The sequence below is a fragment of the Leptodactylus fuscus genome, chromosome 2 (assembly GCF_031893055.1).
Source record: "Leptodactylus fuscus isolate aLepFus1 chromosome 2, aLepFus1.hap2, whole genome shotgun sequence".
In the NCBI taxonomy this organism is placed as follows: domain Eukaryota; kingdom Metazoa; phylum Chordata; class Amphibia; order Anura; family Leptodactylidae; genus Leptodactylus; species Leptodactylus fuscus.
In genome coordinates this window covers 39893795-39916504 of record NC_134266.1, presented here as the reverse complement: position 1 = coordinate 39916504, position 22710 = coordinate 39893795, and the positions used below count along the sequence as shown (strand labels likewise).

Here is a 22710-nt window from a genome sequence, read left to right as displayed (position 1 = left end):
GGAGAGGCGCAGTTGTTTTCCTCAGTGTGCTGCATGCACTTGGGGTTTCCTGGCATTCATGAACATCCTTTATAACACGTGTGAGCTTGTATAACTCTTAGCTGAATGTGTGGCTGTGTGTGAATTGCAGTTTATTAGAAACATGACTGGCAGCAGCAGCACAAGCCTCTCAGTCCATGCTGGGATGGCCTGAGCCCTGCTCCATGGTGCCTGCATTACTTTAGCTAAAATTGGAGCTTTGAGACTGGAAACACAGCTCAGGAAGCTGAGGGAGGGAACCAGAAACAAGGGGAGGTGGCTGCTCGGGGCTGTGAGGAATGAGGCGACTGTGAGAGGAGCAGACATGGATGAACAAGAACCTGAGCTCTGAGCTCACTTGGGCCACTTGGCCGGACTAGAAATGAATTATTCTACCTCTCAGATGTCTGCAAGAACTGACTTGGCACAATCCTAGGAAAACCAAAGACAAAGCTGAGGAGGATCCCGGCAAGATAAGTGCTGAGCCTGGGCACTGTGGAGAACCCAGGAACAAGGAGCAAGACTAAGAAGCTGCTTTCTGTGTATTTATGTTCTTGTACTTGGCTTGACTAGGATGAGCACACTTAAGATGGGACAAAAGAGACTTTGGCTCTCTGCAAATCTTCGGCTCAGGGCTCTGTAAGCAGCAAGCAGTGAAGACAAGAAGTCCCGGGACGGCAGGAGGAAAGAGGGATTAGCAAGCAGAGGAAGAGAAGAGCTGGGTGACTGCTCCTGCCATGCCCTGGCTGAGTGGTGGCAGGAGGAGAAGGCAACAGCAGTCACAGCAGCAGCATCACCATCAACAGCAGCAATGCCCAACTCAGTGCCCACTGCCCGGCATGAGGGAGAGCTCAGAGCTGCCTCTACCCGCTGGCTGGGAAGAGGCAAGAGACTACGATGGCAGGGTATTTTATATCGATCACAACACCAGACAGACCTCATGGATAGACCCAAGAGACAGGTAACAGCCCCCAAATCCATGTACCCACTGCTGTGACCGTCAGGCTGCTGCGCTAGGCCATGTTAATCTTACTTTTTGGCATCCTATGGGAGGGGGAGGGCAGACATACAGTAGACTAACATGTATTAGGTACCCGGCCATGGGAATTGTTGCAATTCTTTCGTAGTTCTTTGTATATGTTATGATCCTAGGAAACCTGTCATGTTAAACGAAGATCTGGTCTGCAGGCGGTATGTTATACCGTATATATAGCATAGTTTGCATTTTATTCTTAGAAATCTACTTGTCCAAGGCTTAGGAGTCCAGTGGGCGGGACTAATCTTATAGAGGGAAGGCAGTCAATCATTGACTGACCCGCTCACTGGACTCCTGAGACAGAACCAGTTCAATTGAAATGAATAAAATACAAGTTAGGCCATGTTCACACTATGATAAGTTTTGTCCGGTATCTGTTACATTGCTGGGCAAAAAAGATGGGGCTTAATTAGTTTTTTTTCTGGTCCTATGACAAACCAGGAGAATGGATTATACAACATAGATGTGCACCCTGACACTCCAGTGATAGAGGTCCTCCTGCCGTATAATCAGACTCTACGTACAACATGGCGGGTTCCCCTTTAACAATGATATCTAGATGCAAAGGACAAGGTGTAAATGTTATAGTCGAAAGGGAAAGTTGGAAACAATCATATTGTAACAATCCTCCCTCCGGCCACAGTACCATGTTTGGAGAGGTAAATTGTTACCCCGCATTTACGCGACCGAGTTTCACGGTTTCTCTAGTATTGAGAGTCCTCTCCATGTAAGCCAAGCCATGGATGAGACTAGCATTGTGTATGGAAAGAAAGCAGCTCATTTTGTTGCAGTTCGGGACAATCCCTTTAATCTCTGAATCATTGTCGTAACCTAACCACAGTGTAACCTTATGGTCAGGACGTCATGTTCTACGCGCACAATGACTTATAGATTCCAAGTATTTCTAAACTATGTGAAGATGTTGTTGGAGATGCTGGTTATGGGGCAATGGTCTCCTGCACGGATGTAGATTTATTGATGACTATAGGGGAGTCTGTCAGTGCTATATGGGAATCTGTCAGTGCTATAGGGGAGTCTGTCAGTGCTGGGTTCTTCTTTATCCTTTACAGTACGTTTCTATTCCCTGTTGTGTCAGGATGGGTCATAAATTATGGTACAGGTCAAAGTGTGTGACTTCCGTAAAAAGTCTATGATGTGGTATACAATAGTCTCTATAGATTACAGTTGTGTATGTGAGGTCGGGGGCTTGCAGAAACCAATCAGAATTCAGCTTTTTATTTTCAAAACCACATCAGGAAAATCCAACATGGTTTGTGATTGGCTAGTGAAAAAAACCCAATAACTGATGGGAACCGTCCTCAGTACAATGGGCCTCGTGTACCAAAAGAAGAGGAGCGGGGACTTGTCTATTGCAACCACCTGGTTCAGCTTTCACTCTGTAATTTGCTCTGAAACTCTCGATGGGACAAGGACGCTGTTTATTTGCTATAGGCAACAAAAGCCATCTTAGTTTTGATATATGAAGCCCTTTGTGGCCTACAGTAGACATTGAATGCTGTACTTTTGTATTTGGTTGTCATTTAGCGCCGTCATACTTTGATAGGGATGGGTGGGATATTGTATTTGGTGTTCTTAGGCCTCGTGTGCACCACCATGTACATGGTCAGTATTGTAGCTGTGTTTTTTTTGGTCTTGGATAGCACACTGACTCATTCATTTGGGGTATGGGGACCATGGGGTAGTGAGCAGGACTGAGGACAGAATCTATTTGCGGCCCTTGCTCACTAGGTCTGTGGATGGACAGGCTGCACATGGATATTATTCAGGTGGCGTCCATGCCGTTTAATCACAGTCCCGGCGACACGTACATGCTTACGTGCATGTCGCCTTAAAGTGTACCTTCAGAGTTGCTACCGTTTATGCCTCCTCCCTGTGGCCTGGACAGCAGAGCGAGGCCGCTGTTGCTGAGGCAGCCATATACGTATCAGTATAGGTCTTGCACATACCAGTGTATGCTACAGGAATGCTGTCAGCCGTATAGGAAGGCGGCGGAGCAGGAGTGGGAAAAATTGAGGAATCAGAGTCGGAGATATGGCGTATCAACTCCAAAGCCCTGGTATACAGTATATTACCAGAAGCCATGAGACGTTGAGTTGGAGTCATTATTGAGAGGATCATTTTGATTATTTCAGGGCCAGAAAGTGCAGTAAAAATCCTTTAGGCTACACAATAGGTGAACATCATTGGTGTATACTCTGAGAAATCGGTTCATGTGCCAAACTTTTATTCAGCCGACAGAGACCAAAAGAGTGTCCTGGATGACTTTCATTGGCGTTCCTTTTTTAAGGCCATGTGGGTCACATAGTAAAACATTGTCTCCATTTTTTGTTAACATTGCAGTCATATACATCTCAATAATACATCTTTTCATTGCCCTGACATGAGTGGAATCTAATAGGTGGTGATTTATCAAGTATATAAAACATTACGTAATCATGGCATCACTCACGCCAAGTCTTCATAGCCCCGGGGCCACTGAGGGTGTCCCTCATATATGACGATGTGCAACCTCCACCGCAGGAAATGTAGGCCAGCTCATAGCCAGAGTTCACACCAAATTTCTGGAATAAATGATTGTAAATTTGCAAGCCGTTAAAAAAATGGTGAACGCCATGCAACTTTAAATAAGTTGCATTTTTTTTGGTTTGCGCAGACCTGCGGTTTGCGTCAAAAAAATTGCAACTTTTTATGCACTGTACATCAGAAAACTGGCAGACAAAGCATGATAAATCCGACCCAATAATTTAATATATTTGTACTTGAGGAATCTTCTAATTGTTTTCTCCTGCGCAGCCATCTGCTCTTTATCTTGTGGGATTTCACATTATCATACAGTTTTGTGCTGTAAACAGGTGCTTGTTCCTAGTTACAAAGATTTTCTGGGCTTAAGACTGATGACCTGTCCTTTGGATAGGTCAATTGAAGATTGGCGAGGTCCAATACTTGGATCCTCAAACGATCAGCTATTTGAACGCATTGTTTGGATGAACGATGTGGACTCCTCACTAAAAACCAAGCCTTCACCATACATTGTATAGCGGTTGTGCGTAGTATGGCAGCTCAGCACCATTCACTTAAGTGGTACTGAAATGAAAATAGACCATGTGACCAATGAACGTGACCTCACATTGCCTGTGAAACGGAAGCAGGACCAAAGCTGATCTTTAGTGGTCCCAGGTGTCAGCCCCAGTCAGTCTTTGTTTGATGCCCTTTCCAAAGAATAGGTCATCAAACGTTTAGGGTACATTCACACAGGGTTTTTTAGTCTGGAACCTGAGGCAGAGGCCGCCTCAGGTTCCGGTTCAAAATATGGGTAGCTGTGGCTGGATGGAAGTGCAGTGCATCGGCATCCAGTCGCACACTCCGCTCCGGATTAGGCCCAAATGAATGGGCCTAGTCGAGAGGGAGTGTCTTCAGGGCGATGTCGCGAGGCGAAGTCGCCTGAAAGAATGATCATCTTGCTGCTTTGTCCGGGAGCCGGAATAAACGGCTCCTGGAAAAAAGAACTGACCGGCTCCCATTGATTTCAATGGGCGCCGTCTTTTTGTTCAGGATTTTGAGGTGGATACAGCCTCAAAATCATAACTATAAAATCCCTCGTGAACTTACCCTTAAGCCTGAAAAACTACTTTAGGCCAGGGCCCTACTTTGTGCAAACGGAGCGCGGAAAAAATACTTTGCGTTTTACATTACATTACATCTGGTTATTCCCATCTAAAATAGGGGCACAAAGTCTGCAAAGGAAAACTGCGGATTTTCTTTTAAAAAACGAGCAGAAAAAGATGTCTTTTCCACATAATTTTTTTTTTTTTTTTTTTTTTTTTTTTTTTACAGCAGCTCGCAACGTGGGGCCTTAGCCTTACCAGTGATTTCAATAAAATATCCCTGCAAGGTCTAGTTCACACGGGGCAAGTTGGTCCTGATTTTGAAGCGGGAAACCGCATCGGAATAGGACCAAAATGCGGCTTCCTGCTCCGGAGTAGGCCCAAATGAATAGGCATAGCCCAGAGAGTGCTGCCGCGAGGCGGACGCCGTGGCTGATTCAGCCGCGGAATCCGCCTGAAGAAAGGGCAGCTCGCTTCTTGTTCTTGCTTATGGTAATAAGTAAGCTAGCAGTCTACATAGACCTCTATTGTGAGGGGACGGATTCTGACATGGATTCAGCGCCAAAATCCGCCCCCTCTTGCCCTGTGTGAACGAGCCCCAAGAGGACCAAGTTCTGCTAATCTGCCTCAGAAAAGACAGTTTTCAGAGCATTCTGGGTCAATTTGGATATGTCAAGGCATGCTGGGAGTTAGAATGTGCAGAGCTGTAACATTGGGGCTATATACTCCTATATACTCCTTTGTAACTTTTTTATTGTTTCAGTACATCTAACATAACAAGCAACATTACAAATAGCCGTCCTAGAGTAAAAATGGTAACAAACTCTGTGTAGTCAGATCTCGGAGTCGTATTGCTATCCATCTGTTCCCATCTTTTTTGGTAACTTACCAAATGCATGTTATTAAGAACTAGGGGACAGATGAAAGGGAGTGTCCTGGGTTAAAGCCCTGAAAGCTAGGTTTCTGAATATTATTGGATTCAATGACTGTAATGATTTGACCCCACAGGGCAGAATGGTCAAGCTCTTTGATTGATAGTATATATAATACTGTAGCATAGCTTACATAGCATATATTATCTATAGTTCCTGTTAAAGGAAAAATATCTTTGTACCGTGTTAATCAGTGAATATGAAATATAAAAAATGGATTCAGTAGTTGATACCTTTTTTAATGGCTAACTAAAATGATGACAGATTACAAGCTTTCCAGGCTCTAGGCCTCTTCGTCAGGCATAGTTTAAAGGGGCTCTATCAGCAAAATCATGCTGATAGAGCCCCACATATGCGTGAATAGCCTTTAAAAAGGCTATTCAGGCACCGGTAAAGTTATATTAAACTACCACCCCCACCCCCACCCCCGGTTTAAAAAAATAACCTAGAAAAGAATGTGCTCTACTTACGGATCGTGCACGCTGGGCGGGCATTCAGGTGTGTCTTCATCTTCTTCCCCGCCTCTTCTTCCTCCGACGTCCTCCGGTCCCGTCTTCCTCCAGCGCTCGCTCGCGGACACTGATATGAAAAACCGGCCTGGGCGCATGCGCAGTAGCATGCGGCTTCTACTACGGCTACTGCGCATGCGCCCCGGCTATCACTGGCCGTTCGCGAGCGCTGGAGGAAGACGGGACCGGAGGACATCGGAGGAAGAAGAGGCGGGGAAGAAGATGAAGACACACCCAGAATGCCCGGCCAGCGTGCACGTTCGGTAAGTAGAGCACATTCTTTTTTAGGATATTATTTTAAAATTGGGGGGGTAGTTTAATATAACATTTACGGTGCCTGAATAGCCTTTGTAAAGGCTATGCATGCATATGTGGGGCTCTATCAGCATGATTTTGCTGATAGAGCCCCTTTAAACACAATTTCTGAAGGATGCGTATTTATGCAGAAAGAGACACATAGGAATAGAGTGTATGGTGGGAGATTGGATGTCTATAGTTTCTATTAATAAGTTATATCTTGTTGTTCTGTGTATTACGTGTTGCTTTAAGAAAGTGTCTTAAAGAGAAAGATCTACCTTTTCCTTCACTTTGCTTTTCCTTCTCAGATGTTACTGTTCATATGCTCTGCTTTGTAGGGTCGCCACATGGAATTTAACTGTGCCTATTATACCTCCTCCACATTTTCTTTTTCTTCTATCATATAAGAGTTAATTCACAAATGGCAGATTTGTTACATTTCTGCAACTGTTCAGTTGATCTGACGTAAAGGGGTTGTCCCTATCTATACTGCTAGTTTATGTGGATTTAAGACTTTTCCTAAATGCTTTATCAAAACTGCTTTGTTTGGCCGCTATCTTAATTTATTCACTTCATTGTTTACACTACATTTCTATGGCCCTTGGGATTATCTGCTCATTTGTCAAGTGATGTAGCTGCCTGCTCTCAGGGGGGAGGGAGGGGCTGGGAGCAGCTCTGAGCTGTTTGTGTCTTTTAAGTAGCGGAGCTTCTCAGATAGGGGAGGTGAGAGCTCGGGGATTTCTGAGCTCTTATCAGTCGGTTTAATTGAATTTGGCTGATAAGGGCTGAGATAGGGAGTCCGTTACCTCTGTATGTAATGCAAACTGACTCAAATCCAGCTCTGCTACATCAGTTTCACACTGTGGTAATTTATTTACAACCAATCCTGTGCAAGTGAAACCCCACCCACCTATGTGCCAAGAAAAGCAGGAAGTGAAGAGCGCACAACAGCCTGCAGGTTAGTGAACAAGCATCATGAGAATAACCCTTTAAAGGGGGGTCTGTTGGCAGAGAAACCATTATCAAATTAATGACAGTACCTTGTAGGGCGGCTTCTACATTTTCCAAAGATGCCTTTCTTGTTCTGCTTTGCAGCTCCATTTTTGTGAAAATCAGGGTTTTATTCTTGTGCAGATTAGCTGAAAATAGCAATGTTTCTTGTCATCAGATACCTCTGCATGAAGCCGACCTCCTGCTCTTCTGGGTGCAGCGCCATCATCACACTTGTGCAGTACAGTCAGTACTGGACTTATCACGGCGGGTCCAGATGATGGGCGCAGGGAAAAAAAGGTCACTCAAGGAAAGGGAGACACCAGTTAGGGCCAGTTATCAGAGAGCAAAGAAGAAAACACTTTTCAGCTAATTTGCATGAGAATAAAACCCAAATGCAGTTTGGGGCCCCACATTGCGGAAATGCAGCTTTTTTTGTTGCAGATTTTGTTGCAGTTTTGAGCAAAAGGTAGATATTTAAGAGCTTCCTATATATCTCCCTTTCTATTTGTAGCCATTCTTGGCTTTGGCTCAAAAAACCTCTACAAAATCTGCAACAAAAAAAGCTGTGTTTCCGCAACGTGGGGCCTCAGCCTAAGAGAGGCATCTTTTGAAAGTGTAGAAGCCTACAGGGGACTGTCATTAGTTTGATACTGATATTCCTGCTGGCAGACTCCCTTTAAGCTTTCTGATACCCATACTTATTCTGCAAAAACAACCCCATTCTCATGTATGAATTGGATTTCTGAAACAAACCATCTGCAGACCTACCGTATTACAGCATGTTGACCCTGAAAAAATGGGGTCAGAAAACATCAATGTCTCCATTGCAACAAATTTATTTCTATCATTTGCAAACCTGTTAGGGTAAGGCCACAGCCGCAATGATACTGCCTGAATTTCCACAGGGAGATTCAGCAGCATTAGTAAACTCACTGCAGCCAAAAACTCTGCGGGTTTCAAAATTAAGACCCACAGCAATAATTGACAGGAGTAGTCACTTTGGGCTATGTTTTATATTAAAATCCCACTCCTTATCATGAATCTATATAGCACAATGGGTTAGCCTTAGGTCCCTTGCAGACGACCGTGGCTGTGGTCAGTGTGCTATCTGTGTATTTCATGGATTGCACACTGAGCCATTCTTTTCTGTGGGCCGTGCACACGACTGTGAATTTCACATTCCCATGGGCAGACCAAAACTCCGGGCCGCAAAATGTAGAAGTCTTATTCCTGTTCTATTTTATGTCCCATGCTTCTATGGCTCCTATCCATTTAATGGAAAGTTGGTATCAGACTAAAGACAGTAACCTTGTAGGGCAGCTTCCACGCTTTCCAAACATGCTTTTCCTATCCTACATTACAGCGACATTTTAATGAAAATCAGGATTCTATTTTTATGAAAGTAGCTGGAAAAGGCTTTAAAGGGGTATTCCCACGTCGCATACTTACCAGTCTTCCTTGCTGTAAAATCTTCTGTCTTCCTGCTTTGTTGCGTCATTAGTTACATATGCAAAGCCAGTGGCGAGATGCCGCTGGCCCTGCGTGCACGCTCATAGATAGTGAGACCAGTCTAGCCTTCACAATGCGAATACAGACCCGGCATCCGCTGTAATAGAGAGGCGGATGCCTTATTCCGCTCCTCCGCCCTCCCCCCAGAATAGCAGCATCGCTCCTGCCGCTGCTGGCTTCATGCAGGGCAGGAGCATAGCGATGTTGCAGGCATCTGTGCCGGCGTCTAACCCTCCCCGGCATCTGCCTCTCTATTACAGCGGATGCCGGCTCTGTATTGGCGACCCCTTCCCCCCAAAGGGTAAACTACCCCCCTCCCTTCCAGGCTCGCTCCCGTGCACTTAGCCCCTCTTCCCTCCCCCCTCAGAGCAGCAGATACATCACTTGATTTATGACCAGATAAGTCAAGGGATGTGTAAAAAAAAAATGAATAAAGTAAGATAGTGGACAAACAAAGCAGTTTTGCTGAAGCAATGTATTTAGGAAAAGTCTTACATTCACATTAACAAGCAGTATAGATAGGATCCTTGTGATGGGACAACCCCTTTAAGGCCGACCCATGCCTGCGCAGCAGAGGTGGGTCAGCGGCTACAGGGCACAGAGCAGCGCTGGGACTATTGCGCGTGCCGACAGAAGCAGAGAAGAGGAAGGAGCCGTCTCACAAGAAGAAATCTGGAAAGAAGAGAGGGAAGTATAATGGGGCTTGGTAGTGGGCTGAGTTAGTTGGGAAGAACTAGTAGTGGGTGGGATAACTAGAGAGAAAGGGAGGGGGTGTATGGAAGGGAGAGAGAGAGAGAGGAAAGGGGAAGGTGTGAGGGAGCTATTTTGGAACCTACACACAGGAAGCTGCACCATGTAAACAAATACAGAAGATGCCAAGATCTCCCAAAGACACCCAGAAATCACTCAAAACACTGTTAAAGGTATTTGGTTGCATTTATTAACCCATTAATAGAACTGACAGACCTTTTAAAAAAAACAAAAAAACATTCTTTGCCCTGAAACCCCTTTAATGTCCGTTGCTTTCATCCTATGTTGTTGTTAATGAACGTACCCTTACCTATAAGGAAATCAGGCCAGTAGTTAAAGGCAGCCATGTAATAGTGTACCTTTTTCTTTCTGAAACCCTTATTCAATTCTATGGGAATTTAGGAAGAACATAGTGCGGACTGTTCAGATGTTTCTCCAGGACACCACATCGCAATGGGACAGAGCTGGAGATTGAGATATACAGTATGTGGGACCTGCATCTATCAGACTTTTATGATACTGTATGTCCTGTGGATATACCATAAGATTGCTCCTTTACAATACATGCCCACTATTAATACTAAGACTTTGCATTTACTTCTTAGCTAAGTCGCTCCCTTTCCAATTTGTTACAATCTTTGCATTCTGGCAAAGTTTTATTGCCTTGCTAATTTTCCATTGTGTTGGATAAGGAAATTACTGTATCTATAGTTGTTTTGTTAGCAAAGTCTGATAGCTGCAGAAAAGCCAGCCAGTTGGCAGTATGTATGGTTCCCAAATTATCATGATACCACTCAGAATCAAGAGTATCATTAAACGCAGTCAGACTGTCTGAAATGCAAAAATAGACACAAAGCAGATTCAATATGTTGAAATAGAACATTGGCAGCACAATATACGCAATCCTACTTTCTTAGATAACAGCTCGGCCCTGTCTCCATATTATTATAGCAGCCCGGTCCAAGTGGTAAGACTGGTGAACTTCATTCTATCCGGCTACTGGTTTCAATGAGTATTTTTTCCACATGGGCTATATAGCACACACCAGACTTGGGCGCTGCCCAATCTTTATTGTTGCCTTATGTAGTTCATTTCATGATGTATACATTTTGTGGGAAGATTTAAGGCATGATTTGTATAGTCATATAGTTACATACATTGCCCATGGGATCCCATAGTAGAAATTATATACCTCACTTTTTTTTTAACTCTGTACCTCTGCATTTGGTTCTGTATGCCACTGCATAGACATACTGGCCTGGTATATCAGTATTGATGGAGAATAGGGTTCTGTGGATATATTTGACATATTTTGAATGGGCTGTTTCACAAACGCTCCATGGGTGAACACTCTTAAAGGGGTTTTCTGGGCAAAAAATCTTTTTTTTTTTTTTTTTTTTTTTTTTTTTTTTTAAAGAGGACCTTTCACCATTTTGCCCACAGGTAGTTCTATATACTGCCGGAAAGCTGACAGTGCGCTGAGTTCAGCACACTGTCGGCTTTCCCGATGTGGGCCCAGTGTGAAGATCTTACGGTCCGGTACCGTAGCTCTTCTATGGTCAGAAGGGCGTTTCTGACACTCAGTCAGAGACGTCTTTCTTCACAGCACAGCCAATCGCGCTGTGCTGTGAGAGCCGGGAGGAACGCGTTCCTCCCGGCTCTCACAGCACAGCGCGATTGGCTGTGCTGTGAAGAAGGACGTCTCTGACTGAGTGTCAGAAACGCCCTTCTGACCATAGAAGAGCTACGGTACCGGGACCGTAAACTCTTCACACCGGGCACAGATCGGGAAAGCCGACAGTGTGCTGAACTCAGCGCACTGTCAGCTTTCCGGCAGTATATAGAACTGCCTGTGGGCAAAATGGTGAAAGGTCCTCTTTAAGGTCTGTTAGTACTATTAATGGATTAATAAGTGCACCCAAATACCTTTAGCAGTGTTTTCAGTGATGTCTGGCTTTCTCTGGGAGTTCCTGGCATCCTCTGCATTTGTTTACATGGGTAGCTTTCTGTTCTTTTATCCTACAACTACCATGATGCATTGCTCTTCACTCAGATCGCTCTCTCACTCCCTCCCCCTCCCTCTCTCCCTCCCCCTCCCTCTCTCACACCACCCCTGTTTCCCTAGCTAGCCAAGGAATACTATCTCTACCTAGCTAACTAACTCGGCCCACCCTTCAACCCTATCATACTTACCTGTCTTCATGTCTGGATTTTCTGATCACAGGAGATGACTTCTTTCTGTCCTTCTCCTCTTCACGTCTGCCAGTCTGCCATGCCTTGGCTCTATTGTGCAGGTGGTGGCAGATGTGAAGAGGAGAAGGACAGAAAGAAGTCATCTCCCATGCCCAGAAGATCCGTCAAGAACAGGAAGGAAATGACATTTCGTGCCCACCAGATCTGGGCATGAAGACAAGTAAGTATGATGGGGTAAGGGGAGTAGCATTGGTGACGTTCTGTTTCTGGAAACGGGGAATCAGAAAGTCATCAGAAAATCAGAAAATGTGACTGGGGCGATCTGGATAAATATACGTTTTTGATAAAGTAAATAAGTTAGAAGTTAGGGGGGTGAGGGTGTTTAATATAGTGTTAAAGTGTCATTTTATACTGGGAAACCCCTTTCTGCTGGAAATCACTGCTCTGGAAGGTCTATAAAAGAGAAAAGAGTGGTGGTCACACATGCATTCACTTGGGTCACTTGTGAACCCCCAGCAGTGCATATCATGTGGATAGGTGATTGAAGTCTATGGATCAGCGCTGCATTTCCTAAAGTTGCGGCTTCACGTTGTCCAGCGAGCAAGGGATTGTCCAGGAACAGCTGATCTGCGGGGTCCTGGGTGTTGGACCCTCACAGATCTGATATTGCTGACCTATCCTAAGAAAGTGGATCATTTTTAAAACAATTTTTAACTATATTATACAATTATTAATATTATATAATGAATTAGATGTATAGATTATTACATATTTACTTCCATAAGAATTCAGCCACTAGTTTTTTAATGAATTGGAGGATCTTTACTGTCTTTGACTGACCATGGCTGTCAGCCATTCTGTTGAGTTAGAGTTGGAGTTGGCCTATATAAAATAGAGGAGTCGGAGCCAGTGTTTGGAGCGGCCACTTCTGACACCAAAGATCAAATATTGGCTTGACTTATATTGGAAGTCAATGCCAGTTCTTGACTGGCGTAGATTTCCACTCTGGCGCATGGGCATGTGCCTGATTTATTAATGGGTACGCCTCACACTAGATTATATTTGAGGCACGCCTCACATTAGATGGGGTCTGTATTAAAACTGGTATAGGAAATGCCAGTCTTAATAAACTCCACCCATTGTGTGTCCTCATGTATAAACTATTGTTACAGGGGCGGGACAATGTTGCCCATTGTGATGAGATATATTTTAGAGTATAAGATGTGTGCCACTATGTTAGGGTATATGCCAGCAAATTATCCCACAGACTGTCACAAGTCAAACATTTGCCAAAGAGGGGCCAACACAGTGGCTCAGTGGTTAGCACTGTAGCCTTGCAGCGCTGGAGTCCTGGGTTCAGGAGTCAGGAACAACATCTGCAAGGAGTTTGTATGTTCTCCCCGTGTTTGCGTGGATTTCCTCCCATCCTACAAAGACATCCTGAAAGAAAAATAAATGTATATTATGAACCCTATATGGGGCTCACAATTCACAAAAAACAAAAACAAAAACAACAACAACAAAAAAACATTTGCCAAAGACGGTCATTAGGCATACATTTTGCAGGTCTGATCCATTATATGTTTTCTACCACTGTATTGAGGACAGCATGCGTAGCACAAGTATGCATTGTAATCCTTGCCTAATAGGTATAGCTATTGCTGTGTTTATACACTCACCGGCCACTTTATTAGGTACACCTGTCCAACTGCTCGTTAACACTTAATTTCTAATCAGCCAATCACATGGCGGCAACTCAGTGCATTTAGGCATGTAGACATGGTCAAGACAATCTCCTGCAGTTCAAACCGAGCATCAGTATGGGGAAGAAAGGTGATTTGAGTGCCTTTGAACGTGGCATGGTTGTTGGTGCCAGAAGGGCTGGTCTGAGTATTTCAGAAACTGCTGATCTACTGGGATTTTCAAGCACAACCATCTCTAGGGTTTACAGAGAATGGTCCGAAAAAGAAAAAACATCCAGTGAGCGGCAGTTCTGTGGGCGGAAATGCGTTGTTGATGCCAGAGGTCAGAGGAGAATGGCCAGACTGGTTCGAGCTGATAGAAAGGCAACAGTGACTCAAATAGCCACCTGTTACAACCAAGGTAGCCAGAAGAGCATCTCTGAACGCACAGTACGTCGAACTTTGAGGCAGATGGGCTACAGCAGCAGAAGACCACACCGGGTGCCACTCCTTTCAGCTAAGAACAGGAAACTGAGGCTACAATTTGCACAAGCTCATCGAAATTGGACAATTGAAGATTGGAAAAACGTTGCCTGGTCTGATGAGTCTCAATTTCTGCTGCGACATTCGGATGGTAGGGTCAGAATTTGGCGTCAACAACATGAAAGCATGGATCCATCCTGCCTTGTATCAACGGTTCAGGCTGGTGGTGGTGGTGTCATGGTGTGGGGAATATTTTCTTGGCACTCTTTGGGCCCCTTGGTACCAATTGAGCATCGTTGCAACGCCAAAGCCTACCTGAGTATTGTTGCTGACCATGTCCATCCCTTTATGACCACAATGCACCCAACATCTGATGGCTACTTTCAGCAGGATAATGCGCCATGTCATAAAGCTGGAATCATCTCAGACTGGTTTCTTGAACATGACAATGAGTTCACTGTACTCCAATGGCCTCCACAGTCACCAGATCTCAATCCAATAGAGCATCTTTGGGATGTGGTGGAACGGGAGATTCGCATCATGGATGTGCGGCCGACAAATCTGCGGCAACTGTGTGATGCCATCATGTCAATATGGACCAAAATCTCTGAGGAATGCTTTCAGCACCTTGTTGAATCTATGCCACGAAGAATTGAGGCAGTTCTGAAGGCAAAAGGGGGTCCGACCCGTTACTAGCATGGTGTACCTAATAAAGTGGCCAGTGAGTGTATATATAGTATATATATAGTATATATATATATATATATATATATATACCATAACTATAATTTATTATAATATTAGTAGATGCTGCTTGTTTCATTATCTGGAGGAATATAGACCATAAAAGTGAATCATCTGGATAATTATATGACATATGCGACGTGTTTATGGTCAGTTTGTGGCTATTTCAGGGATATGCCCAGGTAGATAAGCGTGGTATTGATCTGTGAGTTTACTTCCGTCTTGTCAATGCTTGCATAACATGAGAGTTCAGTGCACTATTTTATACCGCGTGTGTTCTGCCTTCTCCTTTTTTGCAAGGGAAAGCTGTGCAAGGGCAGGGTGAACTTCACTACCTATAATGTCTATGGCAGAAATATGCCTGGAATGTTAAGCAGTCCTCTGAAATCCAAAGTGGAGCCCATGGTAGACTGTAATAACAGCCTGGCCGATTCCTGTTTACTAGTGCACTGAATAGCTGGCATACCACCTCCTTGTAGCTGGATATTTCTGTAAACAGCCAGCCCTTTCCCATGATAGGTGACTTTGCAGAGCTTAGTTTGTCACATTGTTGTCATAGTTCTGTCATTTTTCTAGAAAAGTCTGCTTATATTTGCATCTGAACGTGCCCGCTGCACAGTGTGTATTGTGCACTAGGATGTATAGTGAGTTTGCTGGAACAGCTGGGTAAGGGTTATGTCTATAGGTTTTTGTTGGCTTCAGCATGCGTTTTGACCCGATCCATTCCATTTTTTTTAACATGTCCTATTTTTGTCCGTCTGTTGACAGTCTATAATAACTTGTGGCTAGAATTATCTACTATTTAGTTAGCCTATTTTAGGAAATTTCCATTTTCTGACGCTCTTTGTTTGAATTTTTGTATATGTCGTGGATATGAATAAAATAAGCAGTTGCCAAAGGTGACTGCCTTAAGCTAAGACCCCACATAGTGAACCGCAGCTAAAAAATCATTGCGAAATCATGTATTTGTCTGCAGCAGAGCTCATTTTTGTTGCATTTTTTTCTCAGTGTTTTTTCTTTCCCTATTAAAGGGGCTCTATCATTGGTAAAAGTCATTTTTAACTAAACATATATTTGCATAGCCTTTAGAAAGGTGATTCCACACATACCTTTTGTTTGTTAATCGCCTCAGTAGTTTTTGAATGAGCCGTTTTTATTCCTATGCTAATTAGCCTCCAGCTGCTGCTGATGTCTCATCTCCCTGCTCTCACACCCCGCAGAGAATAGCAGAGAGCGCTTGCTGAGACTTCCGGGTTGCACGCTAGAGCCTAATTAGCATATAAATAAAAATGTTCTCATTCAAAAACTACCGAGGCGATTTACATACAAAAGGTATGTGTGGAATAGCCTTTCTAAAGGCTATGCAAGGATTTGATTAGTTAAAAATGACTTTTCCCAATGATAGAGCCCCTTTAAATGTATAGAGAAAACCCCCGCAATCCTGAAGTCATCATTAACATCATGCGTTTTTTTAAAACGCCGCATGTTTTTGAAAAAGTAGCTGCTCCAATGTCCTCCCGACACGTCCTGATTCTTCTGCTCTGGCGGCTTTTCCCGGGACTCTTCCGGAATTCCGCTGAAGCCGCTGATTGGTCTCAGTAGTGATGTGACCGCTAGGCCAATCAGTGGCTGCAGTGCAACTCTCGAAAAGACACATTAAGCAGAAGGACCAGAACGTGCCAGGAGGACACCGGAGCATCGGGGACAGGTGTGTATGAATTTTTTAAAAAATTTTTTAATGTCTTTGGCTGATTTAAAGTTAAAAGAGTTGTCCAGTTTTGCCTGGACATCCCTTTTAAATGGATATTCCTATTTTATAAAAGGTTCCCAGGATAGATCCACATTGATCGTAAAGTGATGGCATATCCAGGTGAAACCAAATTTACCGAGGTATACCGTATGAATTTATGATAGGGTGAGGTTCAGAACCACCGCGGCTCTACGGTCCAGTAAGTTCTGAGGATCATAGTAATATCAGTCTCTATGATGCTGTAAGTTCAGTTAACAAGATCTGCCGTCGGGCCCGGAAATTTGGCCAATACATGGACTGTATTTACAAGGCCCTCAGACTGTTAGGTTCAGATACCCTATTTTTTAGATGTCATTTTTAAGCAAATTGCTATTGCAGATTTAATTACTAAAATAGACCACTTCAGTAATAATGTCTTTGTGTGGGTGGATACGTTGCATTTTATAATAATAAGCCTAATATATTAAGATTAATAAAAATTATAAGACACAAATAGCCTTTGTCTCTTTGCAGGGACAGGTCCGTTCTGGGGTCAGATTGGTGAATATTTGCTGAACGTCTGGACTAGAAGCCAGGCTTCCTAAAACTGGTGTACCATGTATATAAGGCACAAACAGATCAAGGGGTATTTTCAGATGTAACAGTATGGTGATGGGGTGAAGGATTTTGGAAAAGAGTAATGGAATCAGTGACTTGTTACTATGGTAACGTCCACAATTTTCATATTATTAGTCTTTCTAAACATTACCCGAAAGAGGATATTGACAGATATATTCATGGAAGTGCACTCCAAAAACCAGTATGAGAAGAGCCTAAGGCTACGACGTTCAGATCTACATTGGAGTCTACTTTTGGAGAGTCCGTCGCAGTGGGCTTCCCACGAATCCCATTGTAGTTAACGTTGTCTGTCTGGCTCTGTTGTAGCAGTCCGCTAATGCGTTCTTCTGTTCCTTCGACAGACCACATCAGCGGATAGGCCGACTGTAGTGTGAAACTAGCGTAAGGGGAATTTCAAACTGTGAGTTTTTTCCTAGCTGATAAATTTAGCTTCAGGAATTTGACGCTGAATTTATCCGCTTAAACAAATTCCTTGTCAAACTCCATACCTGCCAGGCGGAATATTCCGCTTCACATCCACTTCAATGGGGGTTGATTTCATACCCTAAAAGATGTACTATATTATGCAATTTCTTAGCCTAGTTGTAGGCTACTGTGTGTAATTTGTGGTCCTTTTTTGCGGACCGTGTGTACTTAGTGTGTCTTCAGCATCAGTGCCAAAGGTCTGCAAAGTCCACATCAGTGTGTGTGATCCGAGTTCGTAGATCCACAAAAACACTGAACAGAATAGGACCTGCTCTATATTTTGGAGTGCAGACTCACGGCCCCGCACACTGATCAGTGGAAATCACAGTCGTGTGCAAGCGCCAATGGAAATGAATAGGTCAGTGTGCTATCCAGGAAAAACACGGATAGCACTCTGATCTCGCCTACAGTCGTCTACAAAGGGCTTAAGGGCTAGTTCACACGGAAGGCGTATTGGCGGATTTTGGTCCTGATTCTGTTGCGGGAAGCTGCGTCAGAATAGGGCCAAAATGCGCCTCCCACGACTGTCGCGGCTTCCAGCTTTTGAGTAGGCCCAAATGAATGGGCCCAGTCCAGAGGGTGCTGCCGCAAGGCCGACACCGCAGCTCAATCCGCCTGAGGAAAGGGCAGCTCGCTTCTTTTTTCCATGAGTGGCAACATGCCGCTGACGGAAAAAAGTAAGCTAGCGGTCTACATAGACCACTATTGTGAGGAGGCGGATTATGACGTGGATTCAGCGCCAAAATCCACCCCCTCTTGCCCTGTGTGAACAGGGCCTAAGGCTGAGGCCCCACAATGTGAAAAAGCCGCTCCTATTGGTTGCATATTTTATAGCATTTTCTTAAAGCCATTGTTAGGAGGTAGAAGTATATGCGCGTCATCCGTATTTGCAGATGACACACTGAAGCAAAAAAAACCTGTGAGTATCTAGGTAACTATTCCGCAAATACGGACGACAAACAAATAAATCCGTATGCCATCTATGATTTTTACTCTCACATAGGTGTCGATGGGTGAGCCTATGCTGCAAACACTGAGCAAAACAGGACCTGCCATGAGTTTTGCGGCATGGCCTCTTGGCCCGCATACGGATCCATGTAATACAAGGTAGTGTTCTTGGGCCCAAAGGAAATGAATGTGTCAGTGTTGCACACGAAAATAGCACACGGTCATCTGCAAAGGGCCTAAAAGAAAAAAAAAAAAATGCTACCATAGCGTCCGATTCCAGCCCAGCTTTGTGTTGGTTGCTTATGTGCAGCGAAGACCATTTTTTTTACTTTTAGACAATTTTTTACATCTGCCCCAAAACAATGGAACGCAATAGCAACCAATAAACCTGAGACGGGAGAATATAAAAAGCATTTCTAATGACTAGTTGAGCGAGTTTGGACGGGACTGCACCTCTGGGGTTTCTTAAATGGAATAAACATTTAATTGAGGAGTGCGGATACAATTATTTGGGTTGAGACGGGGGGATGTCTGCCAGTACGTTCCCAGCATGTTATGTATTTGTGGATTGTCATAACCATTAACATTAACTATCCAGATGGCAGATTGCTCTCGCCGCTCTGACCTACCGCCATATGTTGTGCGTTATTTATGTATGTAACATCTATAATTGTTACTCAGCACAGATTCCTCCCTGACAGTCATAACACAGCTACGTATGGGTAACATGGACTAATATTAGAAACATATGCACGAACCAGAACATCTGAATACATTTCTGTTGGTTAATAGATGATTTCTTGTACGGTTTACTTGTATGGATGCCAGAGATTTGGAAGGAGCTCCTAGTATTGTCAAATGGGAGCATTGTCATTGCCAGTCTTACGTTAGAAATCATTTCTCATTTGCGGATCGCCCATAGCATTTTAGGATTCTGGAAAGAGAGATATTCGACTAAATGTCCAATTACTTTTTTGCTGCCCATGTGAACATGTTATGGATTCTGTCAGGGTTTAGGCCCAGTTACCACAACTAAATCTTGACTGGATCCACTGACATTTTGCCAGGAATTTAATTGAGAGGGATATTCCATATGTCATTGAAATTCTTCTGAAAAAAGCATCCCTGATTGTAACGTCTACTGCATGTTCAATTGTTGCAGTGGATTTGCTCTATTGAATGCAGTAGGACTGATCTCAGTGAGATTTGCTGACACATCTGGCAGAAATCCAAATTTCTTAATCACCCTATTAAAAAAAAATTATATCGCCTTTTGTGAATCCAGCCTGTGTCTATGTGACCTAAAAGTGTATTAAAAATATCAGTAAGAGTGGGTCAGATGTCTGGCTAGAATAAACCTATATGTGGTACTTGCCATTCCTACCAAGGCCATACATTGCAACTACACAGTCCAGTCATATTAATGTGACCACCGCCTACTTTTGACATCAACATTAAATAACCAATCGCAGAAGGCGCGTGTCATCAGCCATCTGGGTGCACTCATCATTGTGGAAGGCACGATGGACCAACACAAGTATGCATCTATCCTTGCGGACCATGTTCACCCCTACATGCCAATTGTTTTTCCTCAGGATGATGGCATCTACCAGCAGCACAATGTGACGTGTCATAAAGCTCGCAGTGTACGTGCGTGGTTTGAGGAGCACCAGGATGAGTTTACCGTACACCCTTGGCCAGCAAATTCCCCGGACTTGAACCCAATGGAGAATCTATTGGACCACCTTGATTGGGTTGTTCGCACCATGGATGCTCAACCGCGTAACCTGGTGCAGCTGGACACGGCACTGGAGTCGGCATGGCTCAACATCCCAGTGATCATCATCACAATATCCCCTCTCTTCCTGCACGTCTCGCAGCGGTCCGCTCTGCCAAAGGTGGTTATTCTGGATTTTGACAGGCGGTCACATTAATGGGACTGGACTGTGTAACATCTCAATGATGATGGCTGTCAGCCATTTATGAAAGAGTCGGAGTTGGTGGTTTGGCTTTTGACACATACAAGTCTATAGTTAGCTGACCGTGACGTCGATGGACGTTTGGACTGCCATTGGATGTTTCACCCACAGTGGTGGACACATAACTTAAAGGAAAAATCCAGAAAAATGAAGAACGGACAAGCAGAACCTCCCTACTCCCTGCGTTTCTTTTTCCGCTGTATTTTACCACTGTGCTGGATGCCCATGCTGCCCAGTAACTCATTTATAGAGTAGAAATTTGGAACACACTTTCATTTTAATACCAAAATAAGTCAGCTGGGCTTTCAGTTTCATGAGCAGATTTCACCAGCCAGAAACCGCATTACACTTTCACATGCCAATCTTTTCTTGTATATCCTGGGCATATTTTATTAGTGCATTTCAATGGCGTTTCTTGTATATGTATTTTTATTGTGGTTTGGCTGTTCATACTATAATTTTGCAAAAGAATACACAGTACTAATTATCCAAAATTATATAGGGATCTGGTTTCTGAATCTAATGGCTGATAGATTTTTATTGGCCGCAGCGTGCATTCGTTTCCACTTTTCATTTATTTTAATATTTGACACAATTTACTTGATTCTGAGGATCTTTGCCTGTTTTAAATTAGAATTTTGTGAACGGAACCGGATTTTTACTTCATTCCTAAGTATACATGTGGTCTTCTGTCAGGGGTCTTACCTCTTATAAATCTGCCTTCATAACTTTTCTTTTCTGTACCTTAAAGGGATCCTATTATGGCGATTCAAGACACTAAAGCACCCAAAGGTCTTTATGGGCCGGGTAGTTTACTGCACCAAATAGCCCCGATTGTAAAGCAGTCAGCGCACTTACTGAAAAAAATGTATACTTACCTGGCGTCTGTACTCCTGGAACCTTCTAAAATGGATAAAGCAGTGGGAACCACTATTATAATATGGGGATGCGTCTAAGCCGTGGTAAATGGATCCAAGACGTACTTCCCAGGCCTTACTGAACAACTGTGCAGGTATCAGGAGAGTCATGGGACTCATCTCTTGGTATAAAGTTGTTTTTTTTGTTTTTTTCAATACAGTCAACCTGGCTATTTGGGACACTAAACAACCCGTCCATAAGGTCATGTGGGACGGTTAATGTCCCAAATCATCCTGACAGGTTCCCTTTAATCGAAGTCTTCTAGTTCCATAATGCCTCCCAAAACAATAATAGTGCCATGTTGGGGACTTAAATGAAACATACTTCAACTAACTATGCGACTACAAACTGATGACTCAATGCCAACCAACCTGCAAGTGCATCATGACAGGTCCTGATTTGCCTACAGATAGCTACATGTGCCCTGAACGTCCTCTAATTGTTGCCCAATAGGAATCCCTGTTCTTGTCAGTATGCAAATGAGTCCTCTCGCAGCAAACAGCACTGGGGGCGTCCCCAATGCTGCAAGAGAACTCTCCCCAGCGCTGCCTCCATCTTCGTCAGCAGTGTCGCCTTCATTCTCTTCTTCTGGCTGTGGCTAGTAACGTCTAGGCCTTGGGCAGAGCAGACTGTGCATGCCCACAGGCCACAAGAAAATGGCCGCTTGCACAGTGCCGCGAGAGAACTCATTTGCATACCGACAAGAACTGGGATTCCTGCGGAACGGCGGCGCGGAGAAGACAACGAAAGGTAGGAGAAGAATAGCCTTTCTTAAGGCTATTCCGACGTGTTACTCAGAAAAAAAAGAGTTTGTATGATAGGATCCCTTTAATGACTCCTGCCAATGTTGAGAGTTGAGAGACTGCGGTCCCGTTATCACTGAGCATGCATGTGTAGGGGGTAGCCGGGAGAGATGACTCTATGAACAGACACTTTGGTGAGCCCAACCCCTGTTGGGTTTGGTATGTAACCCTGAATTCCCTGTACAGTGGATGCTGCAGAGAGACCTCTTCACAACACCGCATTCTGCAGGTACTCCTTCATAAAACTGCATTTTACGGATCTTGCCATTTATGCTACCCTAAGGTCCCATACAGTTTGACTGGAACTGTATTATGTAACATTAGATTTATTTATTTTGCTTATTTTGTACTGTTTCCACAACTCTCTATATCTACAGTAAGGCTCTGGTTTCCATATCTTCGCTGGAGTCTCCGTTGGAGATTTTGTAGTCGAGTCCGCTTAAAATCGGCAGTTGAA

General features: G+C 43.9%; 1 protein-coding gene across 1 annotated transcript in view; it reads left to right on the top strand.

Annotated features, from left to right (window-relative positions):
- Positions 1-318: 318 nt before the first annotated feature.
- WWC3 (WWC family member 3) overlaps positions 319-22710 on the top strand; it is a 117015-nt gene continuing 94623 nt past the window's right edge. Inside the window, exon 1 of the mRNA XM_075263648.1 lies at positions 319-979. Coding sequence (XP_075119749.1) covers positions 756-979 — 224 coding nt within the window. The 5' untranslated portion in view covers positions 319-755. The remainder of the gene's footprint in view (positions 980-22710) is intronic.